The sequence below is a fragment of the Pristis pectinata genome, chromosome 2 (genome assembly GCF_009764475.1).
Source record: "Pristis pectinata isolate sPriPec2 chromosome 2, sPriPec2.1.pri, whole genome shotgun sequence".
NCBI classification, from domain to species: Eukaryota; Metazoa; Chordata; class Chondrichthyes; order Rhinopristiformes; family Pristidae; genus Pristis; species Pristis pectinata.
The window spans coordinates 8,895,369-8,907,693 of NC_067406.1; the positions used below are offsets into that span (position 1 = coordinate 8,895,369).

At 46.0% G+C, this 12,325-nt stretch overlaps 1 protein-coding gene across 1 annotated transcript in view; it reads right to left on the reverse strand.

Moving 5' to 3' along the window:
* The window catches only part of LOC127580080 (dedicator of cytokinesis protein 2-like), a 1,107,748-nt gene that overhangs the window by 231,618 nt on the left and 863,805 nt on the right, over positions 1–12,325 (reverse strand). The window contains 3 exon segments of the mRNA XM_052033289.1: positions 5,825–5,883; positions 8,338–8,438; positions 9,454–9,532. Coding sequence (XP_051889249.1) covers positions 5,825–5,883; positions 8,338–8,438; positions 9,454–9,532 — 239 coding nt within the window.

Below are 12,325 nucleotides of genomic sequence, written 5' to 3' on the forward strand. Positions count from 1 at the left end.
TTACTGGTTTCTCTTTCCACAGATGCTGCTTGACTAGCAGAGCTCTTCCAGCATTTCTGTCTTTTTGGAGACTCGAGCAGATGTCGGAATCTGGAGCAAAAAATAAACTCAGCAGTTCAAGCAGCATCTGTGGAAGCAAAGGGATGGTTGACATTTTGGTCTGAGACACAAGAGAGGCTGCAGATGCTGGAAATCTGGAGCAACACACACAAAAAATGCTGGAGGAACTCAGCAGGTCAGGCAGCATCTATGGAGGGAAGTGGACAGTCGACATTTTGGGTCCAGACTCTTCATCTGGACTGTTTATCAGGATGTGGATATCATGGGTTGAGACCCTGCATCAGGATTGAGAGTGCAGAGGGAAGATAATGAGGTGAGAGAGAGGGGTGGGACAGGTTCTGGTCGGCGATAGGTGGAACCAGGTGAGGTGGGGGATGATGGACAGATGGAACCAGGTGGGAGAAGGGGAGGAGTTAAGAGACCGAGGCTGGAAGGTGATAGATGGAACCACCTCTGTTTTTGTTTCAGATTACAGCATCTGCAGTTTTATTTCTTTTCCAGAGGTCGGTCTAGAGATGACAAGATTGGGAATTAAGGGTGCATGGTGGGGAGGAGTGTGTGCATCTAATAGTGGCCTTCCAAAGGACGAATTGGATTTGGTTATGGTGCAGTGGTTAGATTAATCCAGTAACCATCAATTGAGTAACATGGGGTCACATCCCACCAGACAAGGTGGAATTTAAACTCAGTTTCTCCTGAGGGTGGCACAGTGGTGCAGCGGGCAGAGCCGCTGCCTCACAGCTCCTGCGACCCAGGTTCAATCCTGGCTCTCGGTGCTCTCTGTGGGGAGTTTGCACGTATTGGTATTGGTTTATTATTGTCACTTGTACCAAGGTACAGTGAAAAACTTGTCTTAAAAACCGATCTTACGGGTCAATTCATTACACAGTGCAGTTACATTAAGTTAGTACAGAGTGCATTGATGTAGTGCAGGTAAAAATAAACAATAACAGTACAGAGTAAAGTGTCACAGCTGCAGAGAAAGTGCAGGGCAATAAGGTGCAAGGTCACAACAAGGTAGATCGTGAGGTCATGAGGTCATAGTCATAGTCCATCTCATTGTATAAGGGAACTGTTCAATAGTCTTATCACAGTGGGGTAGAAGCTGTCCTTAAGTCTGGTGGTACGTGCCCTCAGGCTCCTGTATCTTCCAGCCGATGGAAGAGGAGAGAAGAGAGAATGTCCCGGGTGGGTGGGGTCTTTGATTATGCTGGCTGCTACACCAAGACAACGAGAGGTAAAGACAGAGTCCAAGGAGGGGAGGCTGGTGTCCGTAATGTGCTGGGCTGTGTTCTCCCTGTGACCGTGTTGGTCCCTCCTAGATGCTCTGGTTTCCTTCCACATCCCAGTGACATGCGGGTTGGTAGGTTAATTACCACTGTAAATTGTCCCTGGTTTTGCTGGGTGATAGAGTAGCTGGGAATGTGGAAAGAATAGGTTACAGGTAAAATTAATGGGGGGGGTGGAATGAAATTGTGAGCCAGCATTTACCCAATAGGCTGAATAGCTTCTTCCTATTTCGTAAGGAGGCCATTCAGGCAGGGGCAAGGAGTGGGCGAACAGGAAACCTGGATTTAGAGTCATAGATTTGCAGTAGTACAGCACAGAAATAGGCCCTTCAGCCCAACTCACCCATATCAACCATGGTGTCCGCCAAGCCAGTCCCATTTGCCTGCATTTGGCCCATATCCCTCTAAACCTTTCCTGACCATGCACTTATCCAAATGCCTTTGAAGTGTTGTTATTGCACCTGCTTCAACCACTTCCTCTGGCGGCTCGTTCCACATAGACAACACCCTCTGTGCAAAGAGGTTGCCCCTCAGATCCCTTTTCAATCTTTCACCTCATATCTTAAACTTAGGCCCTCCAGTTTTTAGTTCCCTTTCCCCGAAACTTGTTGGTCTCCCAGCACTGCGAGATGTCCGTAGGGGAATGCTGCTGACTGCCACAGTCCAGGCCGCAGGAGTACATGCTGAGGGATGCACTGAAGCTGGGTGCAGCCAACGCAAGGGCTCGGTGGGGAAGGACAACAGTTTAGGCTTCTTCTGCCACTGGAGATGGAAGGGCGGGTCAGGCGAGGAAGCCCCTTAAGTGATGTGAATATGGGATCGGGGTATCACCCCAGGGAGCCACATGAGTGGCATTGGTGCTGTGTTTTTTTTTAAAAAAAGGTAACACTAATGATTGATCCGTACATGAATGTAAAGGTTTGCACTGTTTTATTGTTGTATATTTTGGTTTTTATGATGAATAAAATTTATTTTGGAATAAAAAAAGGACTGTGTGCATTCACCCTATCTATACCCCTCATGATTTATGCACCTTTATAAGGTCACCCCTCACTCTCCTACGTTACAAGGAATAAGGTCCTCGCATGCCCAACCTCTCCCTATAACTCAGGCCCTCGAGTCCTGGCAGCATCTTCGTAAACCTTCTCTGCCCTCTTTCTCTCTGATAGAGCCAGCACAAGTCTATGGGCCAAGAACTTTGTGCCTGAGATGCCTAAGTGTTTCGTCAAGGCTGCATCAGGCTAATTGGAGGCAAGGTGAGGGCAGACTGCGACCTTCAAAACTCCTGTCCTACCAACTCCTCCGTTCCCCTCCCAAAGTTCATAGCCCCCGATCATGATGACTGCAAACGATCGTTTCAGCATTCCTGTAGCATACGGATGTATTTCAAAAGAAAATGAACCATCTGTCCTTACAGAGAACAAGCTGTGAGCGATTTGCAGGTGTAAAATGAATGATGTTTATTCTTTTTTTAATGCAAAAGTTAGTACCACTAATGGCCTATCTTTTGCACATCCTCTGAATAATAAGACTCCTTTTATTTCCGCCCACAGTCCATTTAATCTCTACACCCTTCCCTGTTTTTCATTTAGATTTCTTATCTGCATTTTTCAGGATTATTTCTTCTTGAAAAGAAAATACAGTTTCAGCCTCCCCCGAAGACAAGGCCTGTTTAACAACAGGTGCATTGATGCTGGACATGCATTTTAAGAAGCACATTCCAGTGCGTCTTTATATCAGAGTGTCAAGTGGGAACAGACCAGTGAACAGCATTTGCCACTCCGTTGTGCTGTGAACATTATCAAACTTCCCAGCTGTTTGTGACTCTATGAGTCATACATCTGTACACTGGGGCAGGCAACAGAGCAGCAAGAGCCACTTCAAAAAGAATCCTACAAAACAGGATTTTGTAATGAACATCAAAGAGAAATAGTGCAGATACTGTAAATCTGTAAGGAAAAACAGAAAATGCTGGAAACACTCAGCAGGTCAGGCAGCGCCTGTGGAGAGAGAAATAGAGTTAGTGGTTCAACTCGGAGATCTTTCGTCAGAACTGGGTAAGAGAGATAAAAAGTAACTTTAAGTTAGCCAGAGGGATGGTTAGGATAAAGGTTAGGATCTGTGATGGGGTGAGACCAGGTCAGCTGGATTGACCTGACCTCCCGAATATATCACGGATACATCACGGGTACATCCCTCCCCACCATCCATAGTATCTACAGGAGGCACTGCCTCAAGAAGGCAACATCTATCATCAGAGACTCCCACCATCCGGGTCATGCCATCTTCTCGCAGCTACCATCGAGCAGGAGGTACAGAAGCCTGAAGTCCCACACCACCAGGTTCAGGAACAGCTACCTCCCTTCAACCATTCGGTCCTTGAACCAACCTGCACAACCCTAATCACTACCTCAGTATAGCAACACTATGACCACTTTGCACTTTTTTTTTGTTCTATGTGTGTTCTTTCTTGTGTAATTTTGTATAATTTATGTTGTTACTTCATGTTTTTCTTGTGAATGTTGTGTATCTGATGCTAAGTGCCTGCGATGCTGCTGCAAGTAAGTTTGTCATTGCACCTGTGCAAACATGTTGGAATTGGTTTATTGGAATTGGTTTATTATTGTCACAGTGAAAAACTTGTCTTGCATACCATTCATACAGATCAAATCATTACACAGTGCATTGAGGTAGTACAATGTAAAACAATAACAGAATACGATAAAGTGTAACAGCTACAGAGAAAGTGCAGTGCAGGTAGACGATAAAGTGCAAGGCCATAACGAGGTAGATTATGAGGTTAAGAGTCCATTTTATTGTACTAGGGAACTGTTCAATAGCCTTATAACAGTGGGATCGAAGCTGTCCTTGAGCCTGGTGGTACGTGCTTTCAGGCTTTTGTATCCTCTACCCAATGGGAGGGGGGAGAAGGGAGAATGTCCAGGGTGGGTGGGGTCTTTGGTTATATACTTGTACATATGACAATAAACTCGACTTTGACTTTGATGGGAGAGTTGGAGGAGGATTATGCTTCTTTGTGTTATCTGTTGCTAATAGCCAGGATGTGCATCATACCCAGCTGGCCAGCTGTGCTAATGGAGAGAGAAAACCTGAGAGATGGATGGATGAGAAACCCGCCACAGATGGATAACAGGCAGAAATAGGCATTTTTGACTGAAGCAGAGGAAGCAAGTTATCTAAGATTGAAGTCTTAGATATTGAGCTCGGAAGGCTGCAGTGTACTCAGATGGAAGGTGTTCCTCAAGCTTACATTGGACCTTCTTGTAACAAGGGCAGAAGGCCACAGACCCGATGGGCCACAGTAGAAGTGGGATGACATGGCAATGATTTCCTGTCTGGTCTTACGAACCTATGTAGAATTTTGGAGGAAATCACATTGAACATCAAACTGGAAAGTTCACCACATTGCACACAATCAACTCAAACCTGCGTCCAGCAAAGCCTCTCATCCTTGGTTGCAAAATGTTATCTCTGCAACATTGTCCATCTGCTGAGATCTTTGTGCTTATCCACTTCCAGCTTCTTGTTCATCCCTGACTTTGGTCACTCCACCATTGGTGGCTGTAGTGACCCCCACCAATTTTTACACATGCACCCTAGAATGTATCCCATCCAGATGCATCAATGACAACTGCTCTGCCCAAGACCACCAGAAATTGCAGAGAGTTGTGAACACAGCCCAGTTGATCACGCAAACCTCCATTAGCTCCGTCGACGCTGCCCATTGCCTCGGGAGAGAAGCCAACATAATCAAGGACCCCTCCCATCCCAGACAATCTCTCTTCTCCCCTCTCCCATCAGGCAGAAGATAAAAAAGCTTGAAAGCACGAACCACCAGACTCGAGGACAGCTTCTACGCTGCTGTTATCAGACTCTTGAACTAATATTTCATATTGCTAAAGATGAACTCTTGATCTCCCTATCTATCTCATTGTGGCCCTTGCTCTGTATTGGTTTACTTGCACCACACTTTCTCTGTAGTTGCTATGCTACATTCTGAATTCTGGTTTTCTCTTTATGACCTCAATGTACTTATGTACAGCACGATCTGTCTGGAAGGCATGCAGACAACAGCTTGTCACTGTATCTCAGTATATGTTACAATAATAAACCTAAACCAATACATTCAGAGGCCATGGTTTCTTTCCTCAACCTCTCCAGCTCTCTGCCTCCCTCAGGAAGACCCATAACAGCCAGCTCTTGGTCACTTGTCTGAATAGTCAAATTTTGCGTGATAATACATCTTTGAATTGATGTGCAAAAGATGCCTGCTATTGAAGGTTGTTGTATGACTATTATTGGGTCAGAGTTTCTGAGAGTCATGGAGAGATACAGCACAGAAACAGGCCCTTCAGCCCACTGAGTCCACGGCAAGCATTAAGCAGCATTTAAATTAATCCCACACATTTTATTCTTCCCACATTCCCTTCGACAGATAAAAATCCACGGCTTACCAAGGTTGTACCACATTTCTCGGATTGCTGCTCCAATGACACCTCTCATATCTCCATACCTATGGAATATAGGATGGGATCTGTTAGTCATTGTACTCCACATACCATGTAGCAGCCCCTTCTCTCAGCACCTACCCCTCTCCACCTTCCTCACATAACTCCATCTGCCCATCATCCCTCCCTATCACCTACCAGCCACTGCCTCACCCCTCCTATTGTATGCACTAGCTGGTTTCCCTCTGCACCCTGTCCTAATGCAGGGTCTTGACCCGGTGTCAACACATCCCTTTTGTTTCTACAGATGCTGCTTGTCCCACTGAGTTCTTCCAGCAAGATTTGAAAGGGGGCGGGGGGCTGGGGAAGCTTCCTTGGCCTCATTTCCTGCTACATGTCAAGCTGGGAGCCAACAGGGACCCTCATGAAACAGCCAGTTTCGACAGGTGAAGGACATAAGTGAGCTCTGTGCTCATGCTGACTGGGCGGATTTCATTGGTAACCTATTGGTGAAGTGTCCTGAGCTGCAAGTGATTCCCTGGCAAGGCTAATTGATGATTCATTCAACAAGCACGAGTACAGGTCACATCTCGGCAGGCACGGTGGTGTAGCGGTTAGCGTAACGCTTTACAGCGCCAGCGACCCAGGTTCAATTCCGGCCACTGTCTGTAAGGAGTTTGTACGTCCTCCCCGTGACTGCGTGGGTTTCCTCCGGGTGCTCCGGTTTCCTCCCACATTCCAAAGACATACGGGTTAGGAAGTTGTGGGCATGCTATGTTGGCGCCGGAAGCGTGGTGACACTTGCAGGCTGCCCCCAGAACACTCTATGCAAAAGATGCATTTCACTGTGTGTTTCAATGTACATGTGACTAATAAAGATATCTTATCTTATCTTACAAGGAGGAAATTCATCCTCGGTTGTATGCACTAAATGCATTTGTGGAAAGACAGTCAAGTTCCAGAAGCAGAATTCAACATGAACACACTGCAACATGATGCATTTATCATGCATGATTGAAGATAAAGTTCTGCCCCACACAAGGTCCTCGCTGAGTGATGGTTATACAGTACATCACACCTTTACTTGCTATGTGATCTGTGTGGAGAGGTGCCAGGAGCAGGTAAGTGCCTCATTGAAGTTACATTAAGCCTCATGAGTGCTAGTACTTTATGTTTGTCTCTCATGGATGGATTTGCCCTTCAAATCACTCACATGGGGCTTAAAAAAGACACGTTGAGTGGTTATACATCAGTTATGTTGTCTTTCAGGCACATAACCAAGGTACACAAAATAGGAACCGCAGTCGGCCATCCAGCCCTTTGAACCCACTCGTGGTTAACCTTCTCAGTGCCATAATGGAGCATGACTTCCCTTCAACCATTCGGTTCTTGAACCAACCGGCACAACCCTAATCACCACCTCAATATAGCAACACTATGACCACTTTGATCACTTTACACCTCCCCTCCCCCATCCTTTATTCCATGGTCTACTGCCCTCTCCTACTGGATTCCTTCTTCCTCAGCCCTTTGCCTCTGCTGTCACCTCTCAGCTTATTACATCTTCTCCCCCTCCCCCAACCACCTACCATCCCCCTCTCACCTGGACTCGCCAATCCCCTGAACTCACCTGTCCCCTGCCTGTGCGTGCTCCTCCCCCTCCCCCCACATTCTGGTTTCTGCCCTCTTCCCTTCCAGTCCTGATGAAGGGTCTCAGCCCGAAACGTCAACTGTTTATTTCCCTCCATGGATGCTGCCTGACCTGCTGAGTTCATCCAGCACTTTTTGTGTCATGTTCCAGATTCCAGCATCTGCAGAATCTTTTTTGCGTGTCTGAGTAGAATTTATATTTAATTTATGTTTTTCTTGTGAATGCTGCTTATCTGATGCTCTGTGCCTGTGATGCTGCTGCAAGTAAATTTTTCATTGCACCTGTGCATATACGTACTTGTGCACATGACAATAAACGACTTTGACTATTCCATATCCTTTGATTCCCTTAATATCCAAAAATCTAATGATCTTTATTTTAGAATGAACTCTGACTGAGGCTCCACAGCTCTCTGGAGTGGAGAATTTCAAAGACTTACCAACCTCTGGGTGAGATACTTTTCCCCCATGTCTGTCTTAAACTGTCTACTCTTTACTCCGAGGCTAAGACCCATAGTTCTGGATTCCTCAGCTAGAGGAAAAAACCCTCCTTCATCCACCATGGCAAACCCAGTAAGAATTTTTAAATTTTCAATGAGATCTGCTCTCGTTCTTCTAAACCCTAGAGAATACAGGCAGAGTTGACTCAATCTCCCCAACTTCTTAGTCTATATTTATGGTTCATGAACCAGTTGTGGGATCTAGCTATTCATCTGTCTCCTACACTCTAACAGCGACTACTCTTCAACAAGTTCTGTACTGGCTGTGAAGTGCCTAGGTCATCTGAGACAACACGAGCCACGATAGAAATCATGCCTGTCTTTCCATCAGACTTTGGAAACTGATAATGGAAAATCACTGTTTCTCACTTGCAGATGATGGCTGTCCGCTTGGCGTTCGAGAAGTTCTCCAGCTGTAGAGATTCCTGGGTAAGGAAGGCCACCGTGAGGTAAAAGTAATTGTTCCAGAGCTGTGAGGAGGAGGGACAAAACGGGTTGAAATGTTATGGAAATGCAATCTCTGTGTGTCAGATATACAGAAGATCCAGAAGGAAAATTGTGGTAATTGGGGAATGCATGGTATGTACCAGTGATGGCTTCACTGTTCCCCAATGCACTGTGTAGACCATGGATGTCACAGCTTGGGAGAAGGACACTGGGCTATCTGGCTTCTTCTCCCCGCCATCCTTGTCTCACCCTACTTCCTCCCAACTGATCAGTCACACCATTTTCAGTTTCACATAAATGCATCTCTTTGCAGTTGCCGTAACTGCATCGAACATTTCTGATAAAGGGTCACTCTAGCCTGATGGTTCTGAGTCTGAGGCTAGTCCGTTGCTGATGCAGGTTCAGGGAGCCAAGTTCAGCATCGAACAGTGCCAGCCCAGTCTGGAAGTGTGCACTACAGACATAGGGGTCTCTCGTGGAAAGCAGTTCACTGTGCACACACTGACAATTCTTTGCATGAAAATACACACACACGCACACACACACACACACACACGCACACATGCATTTACACACACATATGCATGCATACACACACATGCACAAATGCACAGGCATGCACTTAAACACGCACACACATGTATGCAGACACACACGCACCAGAAAAATGAACAAATATATGCACACATAATATACTCAGAAAATCACATGATTACAAAACCACACATGTAGCACATGCATAACATACATCCCATGCACTTGCACACACATCACACGCACTGTGCACACATGCACAAAAGCACACATGTACAAACACGTAAACATGCATATATTCACAAAACATGCACACTTTTAAAATATGCACATACAAACACAAACACACAGACACACATACATACAGACAGCCAGACACACACACACACACACACACACACACACACAGAGTGAAACTCTCTATGGAGCTGCTTTGGGTGACGGTGGAGGCAAGCACACAATCCCCCTCCTTTGTGTGAAAACGTTTGTTCTGTCTGAGCTTACCTGCAGCTCAAAATTCGAGCTGTTCAAAAACATTTTATTCAACGTTTCTGCATACTGGTTGATAGCATGTAGGAAAACCCTGCAGAGGAGACAAACAGATGATTACCGAAGGCATCCTCCACATTAACAGCATCAGCAAACTCCAGAAATGGATTGCAGGTACAGGAAGCAAAATGGAAGATTTATGATTCACGTCGAGGCCCAAAAAAAGCAATCAAAAAGGCCAGTGGAATAGTTGGCCTTTATCTCAAGGGGATCTAGATTACAAAGTGGAGGAGGTTATGATTCAATTGTGCAGAGCCTCTTGGTCAGTCTCTCACCTGGTGCAATGCGTAAAGTGCTAGGCAACACGTCTTAGAATGGATATATTGGCCTTAGTGTAGATACAAACCAGAATCACCAGCCCTATACCTGGGTCAAGGGGTTCAGTTGTGAAGAGGAGGTTGCATACGGATTACGTTGGAGCACAGAACTTGGAATCATAGAGTAATACAGCACAGAGACAGGCCGTTTGGCCCATTGATTCCATGGCAACCATTAAGCTCCCACTTACAGTAATCCTGCACTAGTCCCATTTTATTCTCCCCACATTCCCTTCAACAGATGGGATGGTGGAAGATCAGAAAAAAAGGGATAAAATTCATGCCCATCTAAGCTAGTCCCATTTGCCCGCATTTGGTCCATCTCCTTCTAAACCTTTCCTATTCATATATTTATCCAAATATCTTTTAAGTGTTGTTACTGTACCTTCCTCTGGCAGCTCATTCCAAATACGCACCACCCCCTGTGAAGAAGTTGCCCCTCAGGGCCCTTTTAAATCTTTCCCCTCTCACTTTAAACCTGTGCTCTTTTAGCTTTTGATTCCATCTCCCTGGGGACAAAAGGCTATGTGCATTCACCCTATCAAAGGAGCAGAATGCAGTGTTTGTCGTGAGAAAGAGATTCAGTTAGGTGGGTATGAAGAAATTGTGTTGAGGTGAACAAGAGATCACATTGAGAGCTGAGGCATTCACGGTGTCATGGCTCATACAGCATGAAAACAGGCCCTTCAGCCCACCGAGTCTGTACTGACAATTTACACGAATGCTACACTCATTCTGTTTTAGTCTCCCCTCAGGTTCTACACACAAGGGCCAACTTACAGTGGTCAATTAACCTACCAACCTGCATATTCTCTCCTTTGGAGAAAAGGAGGATGAGAGGTGACTTGATAAATGTGTACAAGATGATAAGAGGCATAGATCGAGTGGACAGTCAGAGACTTTTTCCCAGGGCGACAATGGCTAACAGGAGGGGACATAATTTTAAGGTGATTGGAGGAAGGTATAAGGGGGATGTCAGGGGTAATTTTTTTTACACAGAGAGTGGTGGGTGCGTGGAATGCACTGCTGGCAGAGGTTGTGGGGACAGATACAATAGTGACATTTAAGAGACTCTTAGATAGACACATGAATGATAGGGGGCTATGTGGGAGGGAAGAGTTAGATAGATCTTAAAGCAGGATAAAATGTCGGCACAACATTGTGGACCGAAGGGCCTGTACTGTGCTGTAATGTTCCATGTTCTATATCTTTGGGATGTGGAAGGAGAAACCCATGGGGTCACAGGGAGAATGTGCAAACTCCACACAGACAATCCGGATGTCCAGATCAAACCTGGGTCACTGGAGCTGTGTAACAGTTCTATTAGGTGAACCACTGCATCCTCATGAATGCAGTCCTGAATTCAACGGGAATTTTCTCACCCAAAATCTCCTCCCTAAAGTCTGACAATACAGGGACAATGGAGATTTTCAGGACTGAGAGCAAAAGGTTTTTATCAAGCATGGTCCTGGGACAGGAGAAAGGACTTTAGGTAATAACCTTCTGGTTCATTCCATTGCCAGAACCCCTCCAGTTCCAACCTATACTTGTTCACAGGGTGTGTACATCACTAACGATGTCATCATTTATTGTCTATCCTTAATTGCCCCTGAACTGAGGATCAGCCAAGTCAATGACATCCATGGTTCTGGAGTCACACTGAAGCCAGACCAAATAAGAATGGCAGAATTCTTCCCCTGAAGGACATTAGTGAACCAAGCAGCAAAGAATCTGCTGGAGGAACTCAGAAGGTCGAGGAGCATCTGTGGGGGGAAAGGAATTGTCAACATTTTGGATCAAAACCCTGCATCAGGACTGAGAGTGGAGAGAGGAGATGGCCGGTATAAAGAGGAGAGGGGGAGGGGTGAGACAGGAGTCCGAGGTGATTGGTGGACTGAGGAGGGGTGTAAGATGACAGGCAGGTAGTGCCAGGTAGGGGAGGGGAGTGGGGGTGGATTTAGGAGACAGTGGCAGGTGGATGAAAGATGGGAGGCAGACAGAGAGAGGGAGAGAGAAGGGAAATAAAAGAGATGGAGCGAGGTGGGGGGAGGGGAGGGTGAAGGTCGGAGACGACTGCTGGAGGGAGATAAGCAGGAACACAAAGGGCTCCCAGTGCTGGACTTTATCAAAGTAAAGGAGGTAAGAATGGGAACCACTAGGGGGGAGGTGGATGGCAGATAGAAGCAGAACCAGATGGGGACAGGCAGTGCTGGTGGGGGAACCTGTGGATGAACTGCCTCCAGTGAACCAAGCAGATTTTACAATGACGCAGTAGTTTCCTGACTGTTATTACTCAAAATATTTTTTTAAATTCCAAAATTCCATTTTGCTAGGACTCAAAGGCCTAAGTTATAGGGAGAGGTTGGGCAGGCTAGGACTTTGTTCCTTGGAATGTAGTGGAGATTGAGGGGTGACTTTATAGGTGTGATGGACTTTCCAGGCCCCAAAAAGACTTATTGCTAACCTCAGCTTTTCAGCACAGCAGCATGACCTGCCCAAGGTCAAGAAAG